Raw genomic sequence first — 27,782 nt, 5'->3', positions numbered from 1 at the left:
ATGATCCGCGGCGCCTGGATGTCCCCCCGCGGGGGCGCCGCCGGCGGGGCCGTGTGCTGCGCGCCGCGCCGCAGCGACAAGCCGGTCGCCGACCCCGAGCGGGCGCAGAAATGGCGCCTGTCGCTCGCCTCGCTCCTCTTCTTCACCGTGCTCCTCTCCGACCATCTGTGGCTCTGCGCCGGGGCCAAGCTGCGGGCGCGGGAGCGGCCGCGGGGCCGCGGGCCGCGGGCGCTGCTGGCGGCCGAGCCGGCGGGCGGTGGCGGCGGCGGCGGCAGCTGCGAGGCCCTGCTGGGCAACCTGAGCCGCGGCCCCGGCGGGCCCTGCCCCGCCGCCCGCGGGGACCTGGACTCGGCGTGCGCCCGGCTGCTCGCCCCGCAGCGCCCGCGGGCCCCCGGAGCGCCCCTGCGCTCGCCCCCCGCCGCCGCCGCCGCCGCCGCCGCCGCCGCCGCCGCCACCGCGCCCTTCTTCGCCTCGCCCTCCTCCAAAAGGACCTTCCTGCAGGCTTACTTCAGGAACTTCAACCTCTCCTTTTGTGATACTTACACGATCTGGGACCTGCTGCGGGAGATGGCCGGCCCCGACGGCCTGGACTGCAGCCTGGACAACCTGATGGTGGACCTGGTGGTGGCGGCGGCCGGGGCGCTGGGAGGGGAGGCCTGTAGCAGCTGCGTCCAGGCGTACCAGCGGCTGGACCAACACGCTCAGGAAAAATACGAGGAGTTCGACCTCTTGCTGGAGAAGTACTTGCAATCGGAAGAGTACTCGGTCAGATCCTGCCTGACGGACTGCAAGGTACGAGGGGGCGTCCCGGGTGAGCTGGGCCACGGAGGGCTTGGTGGTGTGGGGGTACCGTGGTCCCCCTGCTCTCACACCTACCTGCAGGCTGCGTCTCCCTCTGTTCCTCAGACCTCTCCTGGCAGTGGTGATGAAACAGGTCTGGAGCCCTTGGGAAGGTTGGGACAGGGTGGTGGGACAGAGAAGGCAAAGCAGGACTTGGCCTGAATGAGCACTTGCACATCCCTTCACACTTGTGCACACACAGGCAGCTCCTGACACCCCAATTCTGACATCCCACCCTCAGTACCCCTCTCCTGACATCCCAATCCTGACATGCTACCTCAATCCACTCCTGACACCCCAATCCCTACCAACCTCACCCACACCTGTTCCCATGTGCACCCCTGTGCACACAGGGGCTGAGCTGGGGCAAGTGTGGGGCCCCTCACCTTTGCCTCAGACCTGCAACTGCTCCTGGGACAACCCAGAGTTCTGCCTGGCTGTCATTAGACCAGTGGTGACCTGAGATGAACCATGGTGCCAGGGCCCCTTCCCTGTACACAGCAGCTGTTTTCCAGCTCTCACACCTTTGCTGCCCAGGGAGCTGGCCCAGGGGTACTGGGATGTGCCTCTCACCTTGGTGTTCCCCCCAGTGTCACTGACTGTCCCCAGCCCTGGGGCACAGTCCCTGTTCTGAAAGCTGATGGGTTGGTTGTGTCTCCCAGCATCAATGGGATCGAGGCTCTGGATGGAGCCAACTCCTCTTCTAGATGAGAGTTGTGTTCAGATCTCCACTGGACCCCAGTGTGGTTTTGCTGGATGCTCCATTACAAGCCTGTGGTGCTTCCAGCTTCCACCTGCTCCAGGCTGCCTGGCTCACCTGTGCACGCTCCCTCTAGACATCACCTCTGGGAAGTGCAATGGTCTCCAGAATTAAACCTGCTTCCTTTGCTCAGAGCTGTGTCTTGGGGTGTGTGACAGCATTGTCCCCACAGGGATGGTGGCAGAGCTTCCTCCCTGGGTTGGCTGCTTCTCTTGTGGGACAGGAGTTTTGAGGGACACTTGGAGTTGCAGGGCAGCTCTTGAAGTGATGTTCATGCCCTGAGCAAGTGCAGGAGCAGCATCAAGAGCAGCACTGGGACACTGAGGTGGTGTCTTGCACCAGGGGCACATTGGTGAGGTCCTGGTCACTACTCCAAGGGTCGCTTTTGTGAGGAGCTGGGTTTGAGCAGGAGCTTCTGGGCCTGGGCCAAGGCAGGTAATTACAGTCTGCTTCCCAAATTCCCCCTGTGATTTCCAAGGGACGTAGTATTCAGCCTGCTCTGAGTAGTTTGGTGCTGTCCATTGTGCTGCTCCTGCTTCCAGGGGCCCAGCAGGATCAGGATCTCCCTGTGCCGTGTCTGGTGGAGCATAAACATTCCAACTTCAGGCTGAGCTTCCTTCTCTGCTGGGAGACCCAGAGAGAGAAGCAAGAGGTGAGAAAATAATCATTATGTTGAGATTCCAAAGTATATAGAAATAGAGCCATGCTTTGATGAGTCTCCATTAAGTGTCCCTGGGTTTAACATCCTTGATGGGAGAGCAGGAAATGTGCTGGGGAGATGCAGAGCTGGAGGTAATGGCAGGACTTGTCTCTCTGAGCTAGTTCTGTGTTGTGTCAGTGCATCCTTAGAGCATCTGTGAGCTCCAGCCTTACATTCCACAGGCAGCACTTGGGAAGCAACAGGAGGCAGGAGCAGCAGGGACAACCTGTGCACACTCCCCTGGGCCACTCACTGGGAAATTCCCATGGGAGTGCCCGAGTCTGCAGGCTCCCACCAGAGCCCTCACAGCTCCCATCCTTTTGGTTGCTCCTGAAAAACAGGCTGCTTTGTTTAAGGCCATTCACTCCATATTTATGTGTCTTATTCCAGCCTTTCTCATCCATGAGACTCAGCTTTTCCCTCTCAGTGGCTGTTCCCCATCTGTGAATTGAGGCTAATGCCAGACCCCTCCAGCATTGTGGTGACGAGTGAGTTTTGGCCTGATTTCGAGTCCTCTGGACTTGAGCAGGGACTGCAGTTACTCATTGCCTTGGAAAAATGTGGCTGGCGGGATTTCTGAAGCAGTTTGAATTTGTAATTCCCGTCCAGATGCTGGATAATACCTGTTTGTGAGGGATGGCAGAGCTATTGCTTGATGGTGATAACGTCTGAGAGCAAATAACAGGAAAACAGGAGAAGAGCAGAGGAAAACAGAGTGGAATGTGCAGCTCGGCCAGTGTGAGAGCTCCTGCAGAGCCCTCACAGCAGGATTCTGGCTGCAGGAGCCCTGGAGCTGGAGAAACAGGATTTAAATGATATTTCTGGGACACAGGACCGTGGGAGCAGGGCTGTGCATGAAGCATTAGTGCTGCTTCCCATTCACATCCCTGCCCTGCTATAACAGCAGCTGGAAAACTGAGGATGAGGAAGCACAGCAGCTCCAGCTCACCTGCACACAACCTCCCTCTGCAGAGCCACGGATCCCTCTGGAATCTGGTGCCAAAGAAGTGTGGCTCAGTAGACAGCTCACAGCGAGCTCTGTGGCAACCAAACCACTCCAGTGATTTTGGCTCTTTATTCCACCTGATTTCAAACAACGGCAACACCAAATCCCAACTGGAGCTGACAGTTCCTTCCTGTGGCAGCAGATTTCACCCCAAGCTAAAAATTTGGAAGCGTGTGAATGTTGTGCATTGGTTTAGAAGGACACATAAGTCCCAGTTAATAAATAATCTTGAGAGCTGCCCTCAGGTTTGGGGAGAAAAGGCAGGTGTTGCCAGGAGGGGAAACAGCAACCTAGACATCCCAACCCCAGATCTGTCTGTGCCTGGAGATTGGGGAAGACTGGACCAAAGTCTCCCTAGGAGATAAGAATCCCATTAAATGGTGGGGTCTGTGTGTAATTCAGCTGCTGAGATTACTCGGTGCTGCAATACTCTCCCTTTTTGTTTTCTGCTTGGGGATCATTCCTGGGCAGATCCCACTTCCTATGTGTTCTTATTCCCATCCAGTCAACTTCCAAATCACTCCCTGGAAATGTTTTATTTGTTACTCTTAATACTAACCCCAGAAATCCCTGTGGCTGAGAGACAGTAAACCATGAGAATGCACTTGTGGGGTTTATTGTTTGCATTTCCCATTTGGTGGGATTTTGGGGGTCTGGCTCCCACAGGAACACTCATGCATGGGGCACTGGCATCCAGCAAACAGGAGGAAGTGAGGAAAGTGGATCCACAAGGTCCATCCATCTTCTCAAATACATTTCACCTCATGCTGCAGGGATCTGCCTGCCAGCTGCTGGGTGATGCTGCTAGGTAGAGATGATGTGGATAAAAGGTGGAAAACACCAGGTTTTTTTGTGAACATAAGAGAGAAAAGTCATTAACTGAGTCAGGAGCAGCTGCTGGCCGCCTCCATCTCGCCTGTTGCTGTGACTTGTACCCTTTGTCACTGCAAGACACAACGAACTTGGTGCACCGAGCAGTTGTGGGGATACTTTGGAGCATCCTGGGGATGTGGATATTGGAGTCAAATATCCATCAGGGAATGTGGGGCAGCAGCAGCAGTCAAACTGTCAGCCCAGGCTTCGTGCAGGAGGAAATCGCTGTCCCTCCAAAGCAGTGCCCTGAGGGATGCTTAGGGCTCGTTTGTGCCTTTTTCCTATCTTTCCAGACAGGAAAAGAGCAGTGTTGCTCCAGCTCAGACACCAGATGAGAGCTTTGCTAGTGCCAAGGCTAAGCTCTGCGTGCTGGCTCCCTCCCCAACAGCTCCCAAAAGTGCCCTCTCCCACCAGTCCTGGGGCAAATCAAGATCTATGGGACAAAGCCTGCGGAATTAAGGAGTCATTAGGCTGCAAGAAACAAAGCTGTGGAGAGAGAAGGGCTGACAGGCAGGAGGGGGCTGTCAGCAGAGCTGGGCAGGCTGGGCTGGACAGGACCTGTAGCATCTCAGATGTAATTAGATTATCAGGATTCTCTGCGTGGCTGTGGGATCTGGTTCTGCACCTCTGGTTTCCCTGGCACCCCTGGCAGGGCAGGATTTCTCTACCGAGGTTTTGATGATGTTTCTGTGCGGCAGTGATGTGAGAAATGGAGGCTGTTCCTGCTCTGGCATCACCCCAGGCACAGCAAGGAGCAAATCCCCAGTGCCCAGGTTCAGCACCCTCTGGGATCCTGTTTTCTGGCTCTTGTTTAACCAGAAATAGCAGCAGCAATCAGCATCCCTACGGAGCATCCCTCCCTGTGGAACGTGCTCTGGAAACCCAAGCCCACTGGCACCAGGAGCTTTGGGAACACCGTCTTGGGGTAACCCCAGTGCCAGGGACACCTCTTGGGGGAACCAAAGCAGTGTTTTACCTTCACGAAAGTAGTTAAGGTTGAGGGTTTTTGGGCTGGGCTTATCCTGTAGTTCTGTCTTACAACAGAAAAATGAGTATATTTAAATTGGCAAATCAAAACAAAGCCTGGTGCACTCCTGCTCCAAGCCTGGATGCCTCCTTGCACGGAGGGAAGGCCACTTGGGAACCACAGCAAAAGTGGTGTCACCAAAACTTTGTGCTTTTTTAAGGGAGTTACTTTAGCAGTGAGGCTTCCAGAGGATCTGTGCTTGAGTGACTGCAAAGTTGCACCCTGGACCTGTTCCCCTGTGGAGCATTTGGTGCACCAGGAGCAGCAGCACTTGGGAGGGGCTGTGTGAACTCCAGAGCTTCTCCAGAACCAGCCTGGCCAGCATTTCATGAGGTGAAAAAAGGTTCCAGAATGAATTCAAAAGAAATTCCAGCAGATCAGTGCAGTCATTTGGCAGCTTGCATGGGCACAAACTTAGCCAAGTGTTTCACTCCATGTTCCCCACCCATTCCATGGGAGCAAAGGGAATTTTTTGCAGCCCCACAAAATTGTGATTCAGTTGTATAAAGAATTTGGGCCAAAGGACCATGGTGGGTTTGGTCTGCAGGTGCTGTGGCTGCAGCCTCTGGCACAGCCTAATTCTACTGCCTTGTGTCTGGTACCTTGGAAACTGAGATCAGGGCTTTGAAAACAGGAGAAAGAAAAACTAAACTGATGGAAGGAGTTTGCCCCATGGAATAAAAGATGTAGAGGTGTCAGGAATGTGCCAGTGGTACCTGGGACTTGGGAGGGCTGCAAGCCCAGCAGGAGTGGGGATGCTCAGATGGTTCTTGGACAGTCCTGAGTCTTGCTTGAGGTTGAGACATTTCAAGCTGCCTGGGAGTGTTTGGTGGGCTGGAGCCAAACCTTCACAGGTGCTGTGAGGTGAAGCAGCCTGGAGTGGGGTCAGGGTGCGAATGGGAGGGATTTATGGGGGCATTGGGTGGTGTTTGGTTGCTTCTTTTGTGCTGGTTGTCTGTCAGTCTTTGTTGTCTGCCTGTCCTACCTGTGTCTGTCAGTGGTGCTGTGGGGACAACCCACAAGTGTCCCAAAGCAGCAGCAGGTCTCCATGGAGCAACAGGCAGGGCAGCAAATGATGCAGGGACAGCGAGGGAGGGTGACATCTGTCTCTACCAGACTGTCACCAGTAGCTCCAAGTGCCACGGATGCCTGCTGCCATCAGTGCCGGATGCAAGCCCAGGTTCTCCATGCATGCCCATCTCTGGGAGCATGGCAGGCACAGGGGCTTCGCCAGCAGGGTGGGATGAGCTCCTCAGAGATGTCACCTCAGCAGCTGGAGATGGAAGGTATCCAGCTGTTCTGTGTGGTGTGGGAAGGCTCTGGGAATCAGGAGCTCAGCAGCACGTGTGGTGATACTGGCAAAATGTGAGATCTAGGAAAACAACACAGCCCCCAGCCCCCTTGCTGTGCACATCCATTGTCACAGGCTGCCTGTGGTCCTCCAGATCAGGGCTGTCTTGCTACACTGCTTTTCCTACCAGGCAGTGATCCGTACTTCCCATGGACAAAGGGATCTGCTGGTGCCACGCTGCCTTCCAACCCCGCACACATCCCAGGGAGAGGAGGCAGCACCTCCCACACCAGCACAGGGAGGTGGGAGAGGATGCACAGGGTGTCTGCTTGAGCCCAGCTGGACCTGCCCTCACAACGGGTTTCACCTGGTCCTTGCCTGAGGACAGGATTCTTTTCCATCAGGAAAGGAGCTGTTCCTGCCCAGCAGGCTCACACATGGCCTGGCCTGACCCCGGTGCTGAGCAGTGCCAAGGATGGCACACAGAGAGGGTTTGTCAAAACATCCCACAGCGCCAGGCCTGTCCCTAGGGATGCCCCACAGGCTTTTCCTCTGTTGTGGGCTCCAGAACTGCCCTCCCCCCAGGGTGGGAGGCAGGCAGGCAGCAGAGGCAGGATGTACTTGGCTGCCGGGGGCTATTCCCGCTGTCACTGGGATGCCATTAGGATGCGACTCATGCCTGGCTCCACGCAGGAGCTCAGCTCTGCTGTCCTTTGAAGGGCAATGACTCAGGGACAGCAAATCTGTGAATGAGACATGGAAGCTGCCTGGGCAAGAAGTAGCCATCTGTCCACGCTGCTCCATCCAGCCCCATTCCCGTGGGCAGAGCTGGCAGCTGCCTGCCTGGAATGGCTCGCCTGCTTCAGCCTCGCTCCTCTTCCCAGCTCCTGCCTCTTCCCTGGGGCCTCTCTCCCGGCTGTGCTCCTGGGGTGTCACAGGAAGAGCAGTGCTGGCAGCATTGGCTCCCACAGGTGCTGCCAATGTGGCCACTCTGTTAAAAAAGCAGCATGAAATGGCCTCATCTGGCAAGGATTTGGTTTTCCAGAGCGCTGCCTGTGCCAGCATCCTGCTGTTTCTGGTCCTGGCTGGAGAAGGAAATGCCACCTGCCCTGCTCATCCTCTTGGGAGTAACAGATGCACGTGTTTGGCACCTTGGCTGGAATCTTATCCCTGCAGGGCAGCTCTGTAGCACTGCTGGTGGGTGGAGGCTGCGGATGGACAAGAGAGCAAAGGTGGAGCTGGAGAGGGGACCTGGAAGTGGCTGGGATGGGGGTTTTCCTGGTGAGGGCTGTGCCAGCAGCCCAGATTTGCCCAGATCAGGGAGCCTGGAACACCCTGTGCCTGCAGGAACCAGTCTCAAGCATTCCCCATTGCTGGTGGTTACAGAGGGAGAGGAGGTAAGTGGAATTTTCTTGGAATGTTTTGAACAGCCACAGTTTGGGAAGGACTGAGCAGTGCTGGCAGGGCAGGAGCTGTGTTTCTGTCTTTAATGCAATGAATTCGGCCCCCTTCAGACCTGGGCGTCTCCCTGACCTGCTCTTGATCTTCAGCGTCATATTCCTTGGAGCTGGTTGTATTCTGTGTCATTTTCCATGGAGCTGGATGTGGAGAGGAGGAACCCACGGGGGTCTCTGCCTGTGTGTGCTGGGAGCAGCGTTTTCCTGCCGTGCTGTGTTGCTTGTTTGTCATCATTTCTCGTTTTCCCATTCAAATGAGACTGTCAGGAAGCACCAGGAGCTCTGGGGTGGCAGCCTGGCTTGGAGAGTGGTCCTGGGACCGCTCATGGGAATGCAGAGGAAGCATTTTCACTCTGCAGAGGATAAAGAGGGACAGAGACAAGGACAGGGACAGGGAGAGCCCCAGCCTATCCTGGGCTTGCTCCAGGGGAGAGCAGCAGGAATGGGGTTTCCCTACAGTAGAGCATCCCTTGGGATTCGCTGCCTGAGGAGCAATGCCAGCCAGGAGCGCCTGTCTGCTGCTCACCACGGAGACTCAGAGTTATCCTGGGGCTTTCCTCCCCTGGAAGGGACAGGGAGATTTCTGCAAGTGGTGTTCAGCCAGGAATAAGAAACCAGAGGTTGTAGCTCTCAGGTCTGACATGAGCCATGGCTTGTTGTGTGTCTCCAGCAGTAGGAGCTGCCAGGAGTGCTGATAAGAATATCAAAATCATCTTTGCTTGCATTTAAGGGACCTGTGGGCACAAGTTGAGATGCTGCAAGGCCCAGCATGAGCATGGAAAACTGTGCACTTCCCTGTGACCATGGAAGGTGCCTAAGAGCCAGGATGCTCCTGTCTCCCTGCTGTTTGCTCCGTGAGGGAGCAGGGATGGGCCAGATCCTGCTTGCCCATCTCCGTGGGGTGCACAAGGATGACATGAGGGACCAGGTTCCTCTTGCTACCTTACACCCTGTCCCATTCCCACCCAAGCCAAGGGAGAGTTCACAGGATGCTGTGTCAGGGGCTCCTGGCACAGTACAGGATTGGGCCCTTCCATAGGCACTGGATGCAAAACAGCCTTGCTGTGACAAGCCCTTTCTGAACTGGACACTCACACTGTCCTGAGAACAATTTTCCAACCTCACCACTTCCTTGGAAGGGGGATGAGCAGAGAAACTTCTCCCTCACCCCCATCACTGGTGGGTAATTTATGGCTTGTGGCACTGAAGTGTCTCGCCTTTATTTTTTTATATCCTATCTAATGTAACAGGATGTTCTCATTAGTTGTATAAATGTTTAATCCACTTTTGAATCCTGCTAAGCCCCTGGCTGCAGCAGGATCTAATGGGAGTGAATTCCTCAAGCCATCCTAATGGATTGCAGGGACCTCACTTTCCCTCTGTCCCCAACTCCATCGTGTTCAGCTTCAGTTTTGCAAAGGTCTTTAATTACTTTTTAAGTCACTGGGCTGGTAGGATGGGCTGGTATCTGATCCACTGGGGGCTGGCAGGTGAGGGACTGTACAGGATGGAGCTGCTGGAGAGAATGCCAAGGAGGCCACAGGCCTGCTCCAAGGGTGGAGTCGAGGCTGGGAGAGCTGGGGGTGTTCACCTGGAGAAGAGGAGGCTCCAGAGAGACCTTAGAACACCTTCCAGTGCCTAAAGGAGCTCCAGGAGAGCTGGATAGGGTCTTGGGACAAGGGATGGAGGGACAGGACACAGGGAATGGCTTCCACTGCCAGAGGATAGATGGGATATTGGGAAGAACTATTCTCAGAGTGTGGTGAGGCCTTGGAACTGGAGGCCTGGTCTCCTCTCTTCCACCTTGGGGCATGGCATGTGGTGTCACAGGGACAGAACCCTCCAGATGCCAGTGAGAGCTGCTCTCTCCCTGGCCACCAGCTGTTTGTCCTTGGCTTCTGGTGTCCAGCCCTTTCCCACACAAACCTCCACACTCCATCTGGCCTCGCCTTCCTGACAAGCTGCTCTTCCCGTCTCTAAAGACCCTTTTGAAAGGGGAGCAGCAGCCTGGACTAACTGCAGCCTGAGAATGCTGGTACCTTACCCTGCTTCCAGGCTGGGATTTTGGGACAGGGACTGGCTGTGCCTGGGGTCTGGCAGCAGTGCCCAGGGGCAGCCCACCATGGCTGGGCCACCCTGTCCCAGACACTGGCAGGGGACACACCCAGCATGTGAGGAGGGGGCACTGAATAGGAGATTGACATGAGGAATGTCAGTGAGCAGAGCACTGTGACCCCGTGCTCACCCCCCTTGGAGAGAGGATGCATCTACCCCGAGGTGGAGTTTGATAATGAAATGGAAATACTCCATGGGAATTGGGATGTTTTGTAGCAGTGATTTGGGATCAGGAGCCTCCTGCAGGGGGCTGGGGGCTGTAGGAGTGGTTGGGCAGGGCTGGGTGGCAAGCAGGGGGTAACCTCCAGCCACATCCCAGCCTGCACTGGGAAAAGTGGAAGCTGTGGTGGGAGGGAAGGGGCTGCAGTCACTGCTGGGCAGGGACGTGGAGTGACCTGTGACATGCATGGAGACAGGCAGTGGCTGTGGGAAGCAGGAGGGCCTGGCAGTGGTCACTGCCTTCCTGTTCATCCAGCTGTGCCATTAATTACTGTGATTAATCAATAGGCACAGGCACATGGCCATGTTGGGATGCCATGTGCTCTGTCCCCTCAGCACAGGAGCTGCCAGAGGTGTCCAAAGCAACTCCACAAGCTCTGCTCTTCCAGGGAATGCTTCCTGCTTTGCTACAACCACAGGCACAAGTTCTTCCTCCTGGGCTTGTTCCAAGGGCACTGTGGCATCTGCTGGGATGAGACCAAGCTTTGCCCTCAGTGCCATGAGCAGGTGAGCAAAGCCAGGAGGCTGTGACTGTGGTGTCTGTCCCCTGAGAGCATTCCCAGGGTTGGGAGCTGGCACTGCCATCCCCCAGCCCATCACCTCTGGGTGCTGGGGGTGTGTGTGTGTGGTTGCAGAGACAGGTTGGGATGCTGGTTCTCCCATCCTTTCCCACTCCAATCCTTCCCAAGGCATGTGTTGAGCTGCCTGATATCATGACATAGTGTGACAGTTGTTACCCGGGCCTTGAGTGTGTCAGGTATGTGGGGGTCACACTTTTAAGCTGTTTTCTCTTAGTTTTGACCAATGAGCTCCTGGGGTGTTGTGTGTCTCAGACTGGGTTTGAGTGGCTTGGAGGGGGCAATTTGGGGCTTTTCCTTCTAAAAGAAGGAGCATTCAAACGATCTATTTAATACAAGAATTCAGAATTAAAGCTAAAATGCTTTCCTTTTAAAATGAAAACTAGAAGTTTTAAACTTTAAAACTACCAGCTGCTTCATGAGGTGATTGAGTGCTGAGTGAGTAGCTCTAACAAGTTGCTTCCAGGTAATTTGGGAGTGACTTCATCACTCAGGTCAAAGGGATATGGTCTGGTCCTGTGGCATGTAGGTGGGAAGCCACAATTGGGGACCACTGGGGACATTCCACTGCCCAGGATCTTCCCTGAGGATGAGCCTGGTCAGTGCCAGACCCAGACCCTCCTATGCCCAGAATGACACACAACAAGCAGGATGCAAACTGGTGTCACGGATGGGATGGCTGGGGGAGAAATTCTGGGAAAACCAGCCTTGGAGAGGGGTGGGCTGCAGGTTAATGGAGAGCCTGGAACGGGCATATACCAGCCAGCCCAGCAGCTCTATGTGGAGTTCCCAGTGGTGTTTGAGGAGCATCCAGTCCAGCTGGGATTCCCAGCAGTGCTGTTCCTGCAGCCTGCATGCATCCATCCCCATCCCCATCCATGTCCCAGGCATTCCTGCTGGCAGCCCCATCCCTCCATGCCCTCTGGAGCTGGGTACAATGGGCACAGGCTCCCCTGGTTGGGAAACGGAGGAGCTGTGGCTCCAGTGCTGTCATCGCCAGGAAAAAGGCAACTTTATATTAAAAATTAAGGAAAAACAATACAAATCTCATAATCCTGTCCAGTTGTTGGGGTTTAGGGTTGGGTTGGTGTTTTTCTCCCCCCTCTCCTAACTCAGAGCATGTGAATGTGTCAAGGATAACAACTCCAGAACTATCAAAGAAACCAAAAATCAGCTGTTGCAGAGATGATGTTGGAACAGCCCATAACAAGAATAATTTTTTAAAAAGTCTAAGAAAAGCTGGTTTAAAGCTCCACATTGTTACTGTCCGAGTAAATTGAATACAGTGGTAATTGGACATTGCAGATGTGTTTGTGACTCCTCCTGACTGGCCCTGGACCTCAGTATTCCCTTAATCCTCTGCCATCCAAGGGGGCTTTTCTCTCTCCCCCAGCCTGTCCTGCTTCCCGCGCTGCATCCTGATGTGCCAGAGCTTGGAGAGCTGCCCGAGCTGCTCATTAGCAGTGCTCATTTCCCTGTGTCCAAGATTAATGAGGCACAGCCACTCCAGATGCTCCTCTCAGGCCAGGATGGAAATGTGAGTCCCAGGAACTGCTCTGAGAGAGGAGGGGGCTGCTCCAGGCTGGGGGTCTGGAAGGGACAGGCAGGGATTTTTCTTGCCATCCCTGTTGGAAGCTGAGTGAGAAGAGGGAAAGGATAAGAGTCATGATGGCAGAGCCCAGCTTCCAGAGTGATCTTCACCCCTGGTCCAGACACACTCCCAGGTCTCCTTCTGGGGTTATTTTGTAGGGAAAGGCTTCCTGTTTCCCTTTCCGCCTTCCAGACTGCATCTCCCCCTTCCAGAGAAGTGGATTTTGGGCCGGGGGTGCTGCCCCAACCCCTGCCTCTAATTAAGGAGAATGGTTTGTTATATTTGTGCCATTAGTAAGATTTTCCTTGGGGAAACTTCCCTAGCATTGATTCCTGTTCAAATGGGAAAACACCACTTTGTTGTGTTAATTAGAGCTGGCCTTCCCAGTGGGCATCCAAACTATCCCAAGCACTGCATCCTCTGCAGTGATGGTGCATCCTGAGAATGCTGCTCCATTCCTGCTCCTGGGTTCTCCCAAAACGTAGCTGGGATGGTTCCACAGGCAATGCCAGTGTTTCCAACATACTGGACTGGCCTTGAAGTGGCCAAATTTGTGCAGAAATCCTAAGGACACAGAAAGTCTTTGGAAAATCTGTTTGGTGGGGAATGCTGTCCTGGTACTGGCAGGAGACATGGAATAGTGCAGGCAGGCACAGAATTCCCTGTGAAAGCACCATCCCCTCTGACTGCTGCTTCCAGATACCACTGGAAGTGTGAGGAGACAGGGAGCTGAATTCACTATTGGAAATCCAATTCATTTTGGGTTTTTTTAATGTCTTTTATGATGAGGTTTTTCATCCCACCTGCCGAATTCTGATGTGGACAGATAGCCTGTCCTCCTCCTTCCATACAAATTGGGTGTCTGAAGTTGGCTCCTTTCCTAGGCAGCCAAATTCCATGTGCTTTCTCAGAGTCCTGCAGCCAGTTCTCCAGAGCTAAAAATGCAGGAAGAGGGCACCAAACAGGAGCTATTTTGGACTTGAGGTCACTTATATTTACTTGGCCAGGCTGGAGATCTGCCAAAGCCAAACCAGAATGGCAGGAACACTGACTGCAACCCAGCCTGCTTCCTGAAGAATCCAGAGAGGGCAAGGATGCAAACAAGGCAGCTTTCCTGGCTGATGTAAGCAGGGAATAGTTCTTCCTATCCTAAATTCTCATGTCCTTTTTGACAGCAGAACTAAGGAGGTTATGTGGGGTAAGGTTTTGGAGATACCAAAACCTTGAACATCCCAGGGAATTTGTTCCTTGTCTGTGACGTGGATCTCTGTGGGTGAGTGATGAGAGGGCTCTGGGATCTCCTGGAGATCCACCTGTGTCTCAGCCTGATCCCAGTGGTCTGGAAGGCACCTGTTAGACCAGCAGGTCTTGGATGTCTCTATTTCTGAGTACACACAGGCAGTTTCCATCCTGCAGAGCTGCAGGAATTCCTGCTGCAGCACCTGGGGGATCTGCCACAAGGGAATGGCAACGGCTGGCTGGGGTCAGTGCTTCCCTCAGGGAGGGCAGGTGCTCTGGAAAGGGAAGGAAGAATGGAAGGCAGCCAGGTTCAGGTTCTGGATGAGTGCTCCAGCTCTGCCCACCCTGGTGGTATCACCAGCTCCTTACAGTCTCTCTTTCCATATTTTCATTAAATTCATAGAATGTCCCTGTGCATGACCCCAGCCCTCTGCCACACTTCCCTGATGGGAATCATCACAAACATTTTAGGGGGAATGTGTGTGGATCCATGCAGAGCCTGCATGTGCCAGCTCTATTTCTACATGAGAGCAGGATGAACCTGAATTCCTACAAATTCCTGTAGAATTCCTACAAAGCTCTGGGAAATCTCCTTTCCGGCTGCCTTTTCCACCCAAATCTGGAAAGCTCAGGTGACACCCACAATCCTCTGCTGGAGCTCTCAGTGTACTCTCCATGCCAGGCTGCATGTGAGCCCAGGTGGGAGCTGGGATGTGACTGGGATCTGGGAAGCAGCGTGGGAGAGACTCGGAGCTGGGAAGAAGACTGGCAGGAAATGGGAGTGAGTAAATCAGCCGAGCTCGCCTGAGTTGTGACTAAAGGGGGAGCGTGAGACATCTGCAAATATTAGAGATGTGTAAACACGGAGCAGGGAGAGGGAATGGTGGAGGGAATGATTGAAGGGAGTGAACTTTTGGATGGAAAAATGTAGGTCAAGTATGAAGGAAAACTTGTAGGCAGCGAAATAAGTGCTGTAAAACAACCTCCTTGGGAAACACGAGGAAGTCCCACTGATGGAGATGTTTATCCTAAGGCAGATGAGGGCTGGAAAAGAGGCTGAGCTGGAGGAATGGATTCAGGGTGTCCATCCCAGATGGGGCTGGGCACACCAGTGGTGTCCATCCAGCTCCTTCTATGTTCGTAATTCCCCTTTAAACTACAGGCTGGTTGTGGTTTAGTTAATCCATCTGGATTTTAATCCTGAAAACTTCATGGCTTTGGGAGGAATCCACCCACCTGACTTCAGCCAGTTCAAATTCAGGCAGGTCATCCACCCCAGCTCTCCAAAACCAAGGATGGTCACCAGGGGAAGGAGAAGCTTGTCCAGCCCCTTGCTGCCAGATGCTCTGAGGGTCGGGGTATTCTCAGGAAATCCCTCCTTGTAGTTCTAAAGGCAGCCCAAATAATTAAGTTAATTAATAAGGCTCTCTCTGTTTTGCTCCAGATTACACTGGAGTGTGTCTGGAACATGTGGAAACAACAGCGTCATGTCCAGGCAGGGATTTGTTGATTGCTCAGACTGGAATAAGGATATGGCCTGTCTGGATAAATCCTGGCAGTCAGTGAGTGCTTTGGAGCCCATTTTACACCCTCTGGTGGTGTGTTCCATCAGTGGAAGGTGCCACTGTCCCCTGAGCTCTATCACCACCTTTTACATCCTGTTGAGGTTCCATAGCAGCAGTGACAGGTCCTGCTTTCCCAACAGAGAAAAACTCTTGGTCCTTGCAGAGGGCCATGTGCCACCCACTGAGGGGTTCTGCTGTGTCCTCCTTGCTGCCCCTGTCTCTCCTTGATCCTGACACTGTTCCCAAGGGAGCAGAGGTCATCAGGGAGGGCATGTGTTGCAGTGGGGGTTGTGGCCCCTCTGGAGCATGGCCTCTTCCTCCTTGGATCTAGGGAATCAGCTCAGGCTGATCGTGGAGTCACGGAATGGTTTGGGTTGGAAGGGACCTCAAACCCATCCCATCCCACCTCCTGCCACAGGCAGGGACACCTTCCACTATCCCAGGGTGCTGGCCCTGAACACTTCCATGTTCAGGGCCATGTTCAGGGATGCAGATCCAGACCTGGAAACTCTCCTGCTTGTGTCCTCACATTCTGTAGAGTCATTCCGTCCTCTGGAGCCATTCCACTGTGTCCCACTAATTAACATCCAACAGGACAAGGGGAACAACACCTGCATTCCCACATCTCAGGGGAAAGCCCTGGCCACGGTACTGGGGACTGCTCCAAAATGTTCACTCCATAAATTGTGTCCTGGTACCCATTAAACTTTTTGGGATAAAAGTTTCACCAAAGCTAACACAATTCTGTGAAAATTCTGGGTTTCATGATTTGGCATTTTCCAGGGAAAAAAAAAAAAAAAAGCCAAACTAAAATAACTTGCCAGGAATTTCCCAACCATCTTTAATCCTGAGACACCACCATGGTCCAAACAAAGGAAACGTGGGGAAACAAAGAAGTGATGGGTTTAAAGCCTCCAGAAAATTAAAATGCAGCTGGAAGGAGAAGCACAGGGTTTCTTTAAGCATGCAAAGGAGGGGAAACTCATTCCCTTTGAATCACAGGGAGCCCTTTCTAGCTGGTTTCAAAGGAAGTTGGATGTGGTCATGGAATGACCATATTTCTAGGTTTCAAAGACGTGTTTGCTAAGAAAGGCAGGACCCTCTCTTTGAAATGGAAAATGTAAACCCCCTCCCTCCAAATGATTATAATTTTGAAATTAAGGGACTCTCAGGCAAAGATATGGGAATAACAGTTCTTTACTAGGAAAAACTGAAATAGAAATACAGTATTACAAAGAACAAACCCAAAAGACTGACAGTCAGAATACAACCTGACACCCCATCAGTCAGGGTGTTGGTAGCAGTCCCGTTAAATGGTGGCTGCAATCCTGCAGTGACAGATGTGGTTCTGTGCTCCTGGAGAAGGGTGCAGTTTTCCTCCAAAGGTCCAGTGATGATGTAGAAGGGTCTGGTTTTCCTCTGGAATCCAGTGGAAAAAGGCTGCCTTGGTGTTCCAAATCTCAGTTTTTATCTAGATAGGAAATGTTTGGCTCCTCACCCTGGGTGGAACATCTCACAATGGGATTTTATCAGTCATGCAGTGGCCCATTAACAGGAGATATCTCCCTGGAGGAAGGATGGGTTGTGGAAAAGATAAGGATGACTGCCCCACCTGGTTTAACAGATGGCCCATTAGCAGAGAATATCTCCCACAGAGATAAGGATCACTGCCCCACCTGGTTTGAACAGATAGTGATAGAATACATACTTCTGGTCACATCCTGCACTGCAACCCAAGACCCATGGTGCTGTCACTTGTACCCACGTGAGTTCATGGATGAGCTGGAAGTGCCACAGGTTCCTTCCAGCCTGAGGAATGATGCACACCAGGAGAAATGAGAGCTCTCCCTCCCTCTCTGCTACAGCCAGTGGAGACAAACGACTTCCCCTATGCCTGATGCTGGAGATAAGGGGAATTTGGGAATACGGTTGTAACTGAGGCCATGTGCCCAGCGGTCTGCCATGGGTGCAAGCACATGGAGGCTGGAAGGGAAGAGGGAAACCTAGGACTGGACAGGCTGGAGAAACAGGGAATGTGGAACAGCCTTGCAGTCACAGCTGAACCCCCAGGGTGCTCTTCCTTCTGGAAATGTTGCCAAGAGCAGCTTGAAGTATCAGGAAGGTGATCAGAGCACATGGAGACACCTGACCACTGGTACATCCCAGTGCCAGAACATCCATGGAAAATGAACAAGTTTCACCCTTGAGCCAAAAGAAATGGCACAGCAGAAGTTCCAGATGTCAGGGAATTGGGAATCTCTCCCAGGACCTGGTGGGGAAGGTGAGGAAGGTGTTAATTGGTGGCAGAGAGGGACAAGCCTGAGGTGCAGTGGCTGCATGTGCTGCATCCCAGCTGGTTCTGTCCAGCAGCTTTTCCAGCAGGAAATTTCCAGTAAAGACCAGCCCATGATGTGTCTTGCTGTCCAGAGCTGATGGAGGCCAAGGCACTTTAGAGGAGGTGAGAATCCCTCCCCTTCCCAGGAGAGCAGTGGGATGTCTTGGGGATGAGGAGGACGCTCTGGGACGGGTGATAAGCAGCATTTGAATTTTTGTGTCAGACTGAACTCTTGGGTGACTGACTTTGGCAGAATCTGTCACGGTGCCTGTCTGTGGGGGACATTATTGCATGTGGTAATTGGCTTTATTTTTGTGGTGGATTTAGCTGGATAGCGAGTTCCACCATTGTTACACTCCAGCGGGTTGTTTGAATCCATCAGCTGTTCAACAAATGACTCCAACACACATTTCCCACGAGAGCTGAGAGCTCTCCCATCCCCTTTCACACTGCGATGCTCCAGCTATCCCAGTGCTTGGGAAGTGACGTGTCCCTCTCCATGATTTCCCCCAGGCTGTCTACAAGGCGTGGCTGTGCTCCGAGTACTTCAACGTGACCCAGCAGCAGTGCCGGCAGCGGATCCCATGCAAGCAATACTGCCTGGAGGTGCAGACCAGGTGCCCCTTCGTGTTACCGGACAATGACGAGCTGATCTATGGAGGTTTGCCTGGCTTCATCTGTACGGGTAAGGAGGGCCGGGCTCACACCGGGCACGGGGGGTGATGGTGAGCCCTGCGGAATTTCCAAGCCACTTCCTGGGTTTGGAAGGCTTGTCTGGGCGGAGTGGGTGTGGAAACATTGCCTGATGCCAAGGGTACGGGATAAGGAGTTACTGGGGATACAGCAACATCTCAGCCCGGGAGGTGAAAGTCCTACCTCTGACTGAAAGCATGGAAGGAGCTGCAGGTGATGGATTAAAGCAGGGTGGGGATATTGAAATGCTGTGAGCAGGATTTGGGGAGCCCTCTGCTCACCTTGCTGGTGTGTGCAGGCTCACAGATGTGCTGTGGCCAGTCCCAGGGGTTGTCTGGGTGTCCTGGTTCTCAGGTGTGCCCATCCCACAACTGGTGGGCACCAGGGCTCATCCTTAATGTCCCGCTGACCCCTCCTCCTCCTTCCTTCCTTCCCTCAGGGCTGCTGGAGAACCAGCTGCCCGACGAGGAGGCCAAGTGCTGCGAGGTGCAATGGGACTCCTGCGAGCACCCCCCAGACAGCAACGAGGACACATCCCCCAAATCCACGGCGTCAGAGTCGCTCCATTTCCACCGCCACGACCCCCACCTCCATCACCAGAGGCAGAACCACTACCACCTCTACCACCACCACCACCACCAGTACCACCAGCCCCGCTCCCCGTCCTTGCTGCCGGTCTCTGCGGGGTCTCGCCTCGGCAGCAGCAGGATCAGACTGTGCGTGCTGGTCCTGATGCTCCTCCACACCATGGTGTCCTTCTCGAGCGTGCACGGCGGCGGCGCCGGGGGGCTCGGCCTGGAGACCCCGCCCGCCCTGGAGGAGAGCGTGGCACGGGACGAGTGACACAGAGGGCAGAGCCGACCTCCAAGGAGAACGCCAGATCTTTTTCCATAAGGGGGGCACATGCTATTCCTCCAATGGGAGGCACGGGATTGGGGGTGGCTCACACGCACCCCCGCACATCCCCCAAGAGCTGCTCGCGCGGGGCATCCCCGTGGTGAAGAGTCTCTAACGCGCACAGGGCTGCGGGACCCGGCGCCAGAAGGGTTCGGGCAGGGGCAGCATTCCCGGCCCCGCAGGAACGGCACGGGGGTGGGGGGACCGAAGGGAGGGGTCCCTTGGATAGAAGGGTGTCCCCATGGGACTGCCGAGTGTCCCCCGGCCGCTGCCGCGAGTGCCTTGGGCGCCCGCGCCTCCCCCGCCCGCGCCTGCCGAGGTTTGACGGTCGGCCCAGCCCAGCCCTCGTTCCTTTTCTCCTGGGTCTGTGAATCCCGAGGGAGCAGGCGGAGGGGCAGCACCTCCCAGCACAGCCTGGCCCACTCCTGTCCCAGGGAAAAGCCGCCGGCTCGGGGCAGGACCAGCCTGGTGGGGCGCAGTGTCCTCAGCTCGGCGCTGCCTCGCTGGTGGCGTTTGGGGACAGGAGTGGGACGCTGCGACACTGCACTGTGGTACCACTCGGGGTTGGTCTCACTGCATCCCAACCTGCTCCCCTAGCCTGGCCTTTCCTGCTCCTCTATGCGAGGAGGAGAAGAGGGAGGAGGCACGGAGCGGGAGAGATGTCCCCAGCATTCCCACATCCCACTTTGCCAAGTGTCCTGATGATTTGGTGTAGCCTTTTTTGTTGTCCTCCCTGGCTGGTGGGACTGGTCTCAGTGAGGAGTTGGGGAGATGTGACTCCAGCAGCACACAGGCTGTGAGGGAGAGGGTTCCCACGTGGCAACAGTTGGATGCAGGGAATCCCAAAGGCATCCTTCCATGCTTCCCAGCTACAAATCATTGACTGGATGGCAGGAGGACTGGGCAAACAGGCTGGAGAAATCTGGCTTGGAGGGAGAGTCTCCCACACAAAGAAGCACTAATAAAGCCCAGCTAGGGAGGAGCATTTTTGTGAATAGTTTCAATCCATGGATGCCCCCAGATCCGGAAATTTCTGGGAGCCCAGCTGGACTTGGCCGGGCAAGGTGCTGGCTGGTGCAGCCTCGTTCGGCTCACTTGGGGTGGTTTTTTAACCTGAGCTCAGCATATCCAGGGTTTCAGCCCCAAACACATCAGATTCCTAAGATCTGATCCCCAGGTCATTTCCTAGGAAACTCACAATTCTCCACCCACCCACCAGAACTGTTCCCAGCATGGACACTGCAAGGTGGTGCCTCCAGGCCAGGCACCAGGGACTGTAATTTGTCCTGGGTGTGGGCAGGGAAGGAGGAGAGAGTGTTTTAGCACAAGGTCAGGAGTTAGATGTGAACCAACTCCCTGCTCCCAGAGGGACTGGGATGGTCCCTCTGTTTCCCAGCTGGCTCTTGACAGGAACCTACAGCAGAGCCCAGCGTGGGTCACTGCAGGAGACAGGGATAGAGCAGGAGGAGTGTCCTGCTGCATCCCAAATTGATCCCAGATCCCTGTGAGGGTGCAAGAAGTCTCAGAGTTGATGACCTGTAGGAGTTTTGTGGTTTCTTGTCTGTTGAGGTGAAGCAAAACCAAGCAGAGCCCCGTGAGCAGAGCCCCATGAGCAAAGCTACTTCCTGCCCGGCTGGAAGAAGGAAGTACCAGGCATCTCGTGGGAAGCACAGGTTTCCCGACATTTCCAGCCCATTTCCAGACCAAAGAGGCTCTGAGAAGCAGCTGAATGTTTGATTCCTGCTTTGACTTGAATCTCAGAGCTTTGGGGTGATGTTTACACACCACCAGTTGCCTGTTCCCAAAGTCCTGCAGAGACGAGGCCTGTGATCCCATTGTCCCATGGTTTTTGGGGTGGGAGAAGTGGTGCTCATGGAAGATGGAGAGTGTTTCCCGAGCAGATTCCCTTGCTGTTGCCACCCAAAAAGTAGGATGTCTCTCATTTGACTGTTCCTCGTGACATCCATGTAATTTCAGCCTAGTTTACACTAATCAGAGCAGTTGGACATGGAGCAGTTCTGCAGACCGGGATCCAATCCCTGGGTTTTCTGTGAGCAGTGGGTTGTGGAGCTGCTCTGACAAGGAGCAAAAGCTCCCAGGCAGGCCAGGGGAGGGAGCACAGCCCCATCCCTGCCTCCAGACAGCCGGATCCCAAAGGAAATTAGATTTCTCCTGTACTGCCAAGAGTTAAGCTAATTCCAGGCGCCTCTCTCAGAGATAGACTGTGTCCAATCTTGGAGCTACTCATCGGGAGAGAAAAGAGTAACCCAGTGTCAGCAAGTGGCCCTGAGTCACTGGCCCTGTTCATTGTGTCATATGTGACACTGGGCAGTGCTGGCAGGCACAGGGTGGCCCAGCCTCAGTCCCTGCACCACATCCAGATCCAGCACCATCCTGAGGGATGTGTGTCCTTCTCCCTGCCCCAAAGTCCTTGTGTCCGACTGGTGATGGAGCGTCAGGCCAGGCTTGGGGGTGGTGATGGGTGATGTGGCATTCCCAGAGAAGCTGTGAAAGTGTCCAAGGCCAGGTTGTACAGGGTTTGGAGCAATCTGGTCCAGTAGGAGGTGTCCCTGCCCAGAGCAGAGTGTGAAACAGAATGAGCTTTAAGATCCCTTCAAACGAAACCATTCTGTGATTTCCACAGAGCTGCAGAAATGAGATCCAACAACCCAACTCATCTTCAGGAGGTGCTGGCAGGGATTGCTGTGAGAAACAGTTTCACCTTCCCTAACACCAGCTGGAGGCTTCCCTTGGGAGGTCAGGAGCTTGCGTTGCATCCCAGTGAATCGGAAAGTGGAGCCATTTCAGAACTGGGCTGGTTTGGGTGGCTTCTGGAGAGGTTTGAGCCTCATCCACTGGGATTGAGGAGGCCCCCCAGGAGATCCATGCATTTTCCAGGCCACAGCTCTCAGGGGCTGTTCCCAAAAGGATGAGATGCCAGAGAGAGCTCAAGGGATGCAGATCCACTCTGGGAGCGTGGGATAGACTTTACCTGCTGCAAGTGGGAAGAAAGTGCTGAGTCTTCCCAGAGCTAGGCTTTGGAAGGAGATCTTTCCTTTAGCAAGTCTGGGCTGCTGTCAATAAGTTCTGTGGTTTTAGGGCACCATATGCTGCATTCAACACTTTGCCAATCTCCTTAAACGGATCCAGACAAGGCTGTTCCCAGAGCAGGAGCAGCTGGAAGCGGTGTATGGAGCAGTCCATCATCAGGAGCCCGTCGGTTAAAATTCCTGCCTTTGGTCTGACATTACAACCTCCTAATCCTCCATCCCCAAGTGCTCTGGCTTTGCTCTCTGAGACAACAGCCCTAGAAGCAGACAGTGACATTGTCTCACTTAACACCACTGGCATTATTTTTATTACAAAGTGGAGGGAATGTGCCTGGAAAAGGAGGGAGTTTGCTTGGATAAAAAGGAATGTGCCTGGTTAAGGAGGGGAAGGTCTTCCTTACCCTGTGTGCCCAGGGATGCTTTACACCAAGCCCTGTGTCCACCAGAGCAGGGGCCCTTTGCAATCCCAAATGCTTTCCACATTCCCAAAGCCACCTTGGAAAACCCAAGCTCTAAATGATTCATCCTACCAGGAACTTAAACCCAAGGGGCTTTGTCCTTTTCATCCAATGATCATATCTCTTCTCTGTAAAGAAGATGCCCCATGTTGATATTAATGCATAAAACTCAACTTTTCCTTCAGTGGACAAACTTCTCTTTGCTCAGAGAAAATTCCCAGTGGGAAGCAGTGATTCCTCCCTGGTAAGGGGGTTTCTCATCCCCAAGGAAGTGAGGGATGATGATGTTTCCACAAGCTCCAGGTGTGGGCGGAGAGAAGGAGCAATGGGAGCCGGGTCCAGTGCTATTCCCGGGTTTTGCACTTTCATGTAGCTGCCAGTTGTACAAATTAATTAAAAATAACTGAAGAAAAATCCCAAAGAAAGGCCCCGCTTCCTCTGGGGAACATTAATCATTAGCTGAGTCTTTTTCTTATGAAAATACAGATCCATGGTAGCCCCAGGCAGAAGATTCCCAGGGAGAGCCCTCACCATTCGTGCTCGGAGTTAGGGAAATCGCTTTGAAAGCATCTGACAACTAAAGCAGAACATGTTGAGTAACTTGGCAACACTGGGAAAACATCTGGAACTGGTTTTTCTTCAACACATTTTGCTTTGCTTCAAGAGGAGATGTCAGGGCAGTTCATTCACTGCCACTCAGGGCCGCGGGCAGGGCTGGGAGATGCTCAGCTGCTGCCTGGAGGAAGGGAATAAAGGGAAAATCCCAGATAGCTGCTGCTCCTGGGCAGGATGCTGCGAGGCCAGGCCATGGAGTGTCCCTGTGCTAAGTTCTGCAGGTGCCTCCTGGTCTCTGGTGGCACCGAACGTGGTGGTTTGGGATGGGTTGTTGAGTTTGCCTGGGAACGCTGTGGCTGCCCCTTCCCTGGGAGTGTCCAAGGCCAGGCTGGATAGGGCTTGGAGCAACCTGGGCTCCAAGTGGAAAGTGTCCCTGCCCATGCGAGGGGGTGGAACTGGATGGTCTTGAAGGTCCCTTCCAACCCAAACCACTCTGGGATTCCGTGATTTCCACAGAGCCAAAGCAAGTGAGGTCCCATAGCCCAGATTACCCTCATTTTGTGATTCATCCTAATCCCATTCTTGCTGCCATCTGGGAAAGGAATGTCTGTAGGGTTTGGTGAAGACAACGTGAGGACAGAAACATTCCTGGATTCTGAAAGAAAGTGGTGGGGCAGTGTACTAGTTTGAAAGCAAACCAGCAGGAGATTCCAAGTCAGAACTACAATTTAATAGGAAAATTAAAGGCAGTAGGACAGAAACACTGGCTTAGACTGACAAAGTGAGAATACAACCTGACACCCTAGTGGTCAGTGGGGTGGTAGCAGTGCCTTTAAATGGTGGCTGCAGTCCTGTTGGAGTGATGGATGTGGTTCTGTTGAAGCAGTAATGCTGTAGAAAGATCTGGTTCTTCTCTGGGGGTCCAGTGGTGGTTTTGGAGCTCCTGTTCTCTGGGAATCCAGTGGTGCTCCCATGGTGTTCCAAGCCTCAGTTTATATGCAGGTAGGAATGTTCAGCTCACAATGAGATGATGTGATTTTAGGAGTCATTCTGTGAGACCCTTCCTCAACATGTGTCACTTGCTCCTCCTCCTCTTCCTCTGGGCATTTCCCACAGTGGTGCTGGATGTTGTGGTGGTTGTGGAAGCAGCGCTTGTTGTTGTACCTCTTTTAGTGCCAGTCACAAATTCAATCTTTGTACGTTCCTTCTTGGCCTTCTTCCATTTGTCCATCTCAATATTCTGGGCTTTAGCTAGTGCCTCATAATATGAATCCTTTGACCAGCTATGAGGATCAAACATGTCCTTTGGGTAATTTGTACCGAATTCATCAATGGAACAAAACTGGATCAGCTTTTCATAGATGCTGGGGTTGCGAAATGCCTTTTTCTTCTGGATGATGTAGTTCATATCCATGCCCTCTTTCATTTTCCTCTCATACAGCTTCTCAATTTTATCCTGCAGTTGGTTAGAACATCTGCCAGGAGGCTCAGGAGGGATTTTGATCTCATCTGGAGACATGTTCTGCACGCTCTCTGAAAAAGAGACAACCAGTTCCTGAGGATCTCTTTCCTCCACTTCTCGGAATTCCTTTAAATCACCAGCCTCAGGTTTTTCAATCTGTGAATCGTCATCTTCTGACTGGCTGCTGTTCCCATGATCTTCCTCATCCCCATCCAGGCAGGTAAAGTCATCCTCTCCATACCCAGGTGATACCAAGCCTCCTTTCTGTCCCATGGGTGCTCCAGGGGACACCTTGTCCTCGCTGTCTGACTCCAGCTCTGAGTCCTCGGCATAAACCTTCAGCAAGGAGAGGACACTGCTCTTCACCGCTGCCATCTGCCACCAGGAGTGCACCAAAAATGCCCTAGTTTGAAAGCAAACCAGCAGGAGATTCCAGTCAGAACGACAATTTGATAGGAAAATTAAAGGCAGTAGGACAGAAACACTGGCTTAGACTGACAGAGTGAGAATACAACCTGACAGCCTGTGGGTCAGTGTGGTGGCTGCAGTCCTGTTGGAGTGATGGATGTGGTTCTGTCGAAGCAGTAATGTTGTAGAAAGATCTGGTTCTTCTCTGGAGGTCCAGTGGTGGTTTTGGAGCTCTTGTCCTCTGGGAATCCAGTGGTGCTCCCGTGGTTTTCCAAGCCTCAGTTTATATGCAGGTAGGAATGTTCGGTTCCTCCCCGTGGGTGGAGCATCTCACAATGGGGTGATCAGTGGTTCTATGGGACCCTGATGGCCCATTAGTGCAGATGGCTCCCCACAGAGTGGCTGCTGCTTCCCTGGAGGACTTATCAGGGCTGAGTCATGGAGAAGATAAAGAACACTGCCCCACCTATCTTTTGTTTATATCTTACATTGTAACACATGGGCAGGGAATTCTGTGTATCAGCTTTTTGTGCTTCCCTGCTGTTCTCCATCCCTGGGGGTTAAATCTCTCTTAAACTAGACTGGAAAAGTTGGGAAGGGCCGTGTCTGGTTTTCAGGTTGGATGTTAAGGATCTCCTTCAGTCCAAAAGTTAGCTCAGGGGCATCCCAGCTGGAGGTACCACCATCACACAAGCCCAAAATCATCTCCTCTCCCACAGAAGGAGCCTGCTCGGAGCTCCTGGATCCCAGCAGCCCTGGAGCTGCACAGCTCCCCCTCCACGTGTCCATTTTATTCCAGGAATGGAAGGATTTTAGCAGCTCATTTGGGTGTTCTTGGTCCAGGTGGCTCTTTGGGACCTCCCAGCCCTGCATGTCTCTGTGAAGAAGGAGGAAGGGAACAGAGGGAATGCTGTGATGGGGGATGGACTATTTTTAATTGGGGATCATAAAAAAATAAGGAATAAATAAATTTTAAAAGTTGTTGGGGTTTTATCAAGGCTCTCAGCCCCTCTCTAAGGCCTGGGCAGGAGATGGGTGAGATCCTGTCTCCATCCAGTCCCTCCACCCTTTCCTGCTCCACATCTCCAGGACTTGTGTTCCAGGCAGGCCAGGAGTGGTTTCCAGCCTTTTTAGCACTTCAGGATGATCTTTTTTCAGCCCAGAAAGTCGACAACTCCGCTTGTTATAAACTGAAACTCAACAAAAAACCCCCAAGAATTAGGTTTGGCTTATGAAATTTGGGGTTGGTTTTACCATTTTTAAATGTATTTGGGAACTGGACATGCCTCAGTTGCAAAACAAAAAGACAAAAAGAGCCAGACAGTGATTTTTTTTAATTTTGAAACTTGTCAAAACAAGCCAGATTGATCATTATGACCAATTTTTTTTCTTTTTTTCTTCTTTTTTTTCCCCAAATTGAGAAATGCATCCAGAACAGTCCTTTCCCACAAACCCTTTCATTTTCCAAAAAGAAAACGAGGCAAAAAAAAAATATAAAATAAAATAACAATCACACTTTTTCTGCTCGCACAGTTGGAACGGGCAGCAGCGGATTGGGAGAGAATAGCAATTTGTAAGGAATTCCAACCAGCTCTCCTTAAAATAGCATCCAGCCAGTTTCTCCAGGGCAGGAGGCTGGGTGGCTCCGTGGTGGGAACAGGCTGGAGTGAATCCTGGCTGAGCAGGCTGGGATAACACCTTGGGAATGCAGGGACACCTTCCCCGTGGGAATCAGAGATGCTGATGCCTGGGAGGAATTCCTGGGGATCCCCAGCCAGCCCTCTGATGGAGGTTTGGTTTGGTTTTCTGTTCCAACCCAAACTGAATCCAGCTCCTCTGAGCCTCCTGTTGGACACAGCCTCAGGATGCCTTCAAAAGGGAAATGCTCCTGCGTGAGCACGGGGGTGGAAATGGGGAACAAATTCCAAGTGCTGGTCCTTGAGGGAGCCAATGCTGTGTTCAGGAGGGGTGTGGGAAGGGAGAGCAGGAGGAGACCCCAACCCCTCGTGTCCTTCTCCGAGCTGGGGCTCCCTGCCTTGTGCTGGGTGTCCCAGGGCCTTGTGGGGACCTCAGGGGGACCCGGTCCCTGCAGTGCCCAGGCTGCTGCTGCCCGAACCCTTCTCAAGTGCTTGTGCCATGTGGGTGGTGACAGAGCTCGGCCCGACCCCGACCAGGTCCTTTACCAGTGCGTGGTGGTGAAACACAAACCAACATTGCTGAAGTCAAAGTATCCTTTCTAATCCCCCGGCCCGGTTTCTCTTTCTTTCCAGCTTTTCCTCCTCCGCCTCCTGGACCCTCCCTCTGTTCCCACCCCCCTTCTGTTTCTCTTTCTCCCTTCTGTCATAAGAAAGTGACTGTGTCCTCGAGGGGACAGTTTTCTTATGCCATTTTATACACTGTGCTTCATGTTTAGAACTTTTTTGCACTAGTTCCTATTACATTTATTTTCCAAACTGGTTTGACAAAAAACAAACAAAAAAAACCCAACAAAAACACAATCCCATGCTATAATTCAGTTGTATTAAAATATTATCCTACTACTCTCTGTGTTCAATAGTCTCTGTACCTGTAATGCTTTCAGTTCTGTTGTATTTTGGGGCCGAGGTTTTCTCTGCTCCTTGTTTAACCCAGTAAAGAAATAAAATGTTAAGAATTGATGATAA

General features: G+C 53.0%; 1 protein-coding gene and 1 pseudogene across 2 annotated transcripts; one reads left to right on the top strand and one right to left on the bottom strand.

Annotated features, from left to right (window-relative positions):
• NALF2 (NALCN channel auxiliary factor 2) lies at positions 1–27,782 on the top strand. The gene is made up of 3 exons (XM_088173123.1): positions 1–792; positions 18,110–18,281; positions 18,729–27,782. Exons 1-3 carry the CDS (start codon positions 1–3, stop codon positions 19,130–19,132), a joined length of 1,368 nt encoding a protein of 455 aa, XP_088029249.1. The 3' UTR covers positions 19,133–27,782.
• On the bottom strand, positions 23,492–25,086 carry LOC106859017 (SAP30-binding protein pseudogene; annotated as a pseudogene). The gene has a single exon (XR_015806733.1). The product of XR_015806733.1 is annotated as an SAP30-binding protein pseudogene (transcript).

This window comes from Sturnus vulgaris, chromosome 14, assembly GCF_052056855.1.
Source record: "Sturnus vulgaris isolate bStuVul1 chromosome 14, bStuVul1.hap1, whole genome shotgun sequence".
NCBI classification, from domain to species: Eukaryota; Metazoa; Chordata; class Aves; order Passeriformes; family Sturnidae; genus Sturnus; species Sturnus vulgaris.
This window is presented reverse-complemented; position numbering and strand designations above follow the sequence as displayed.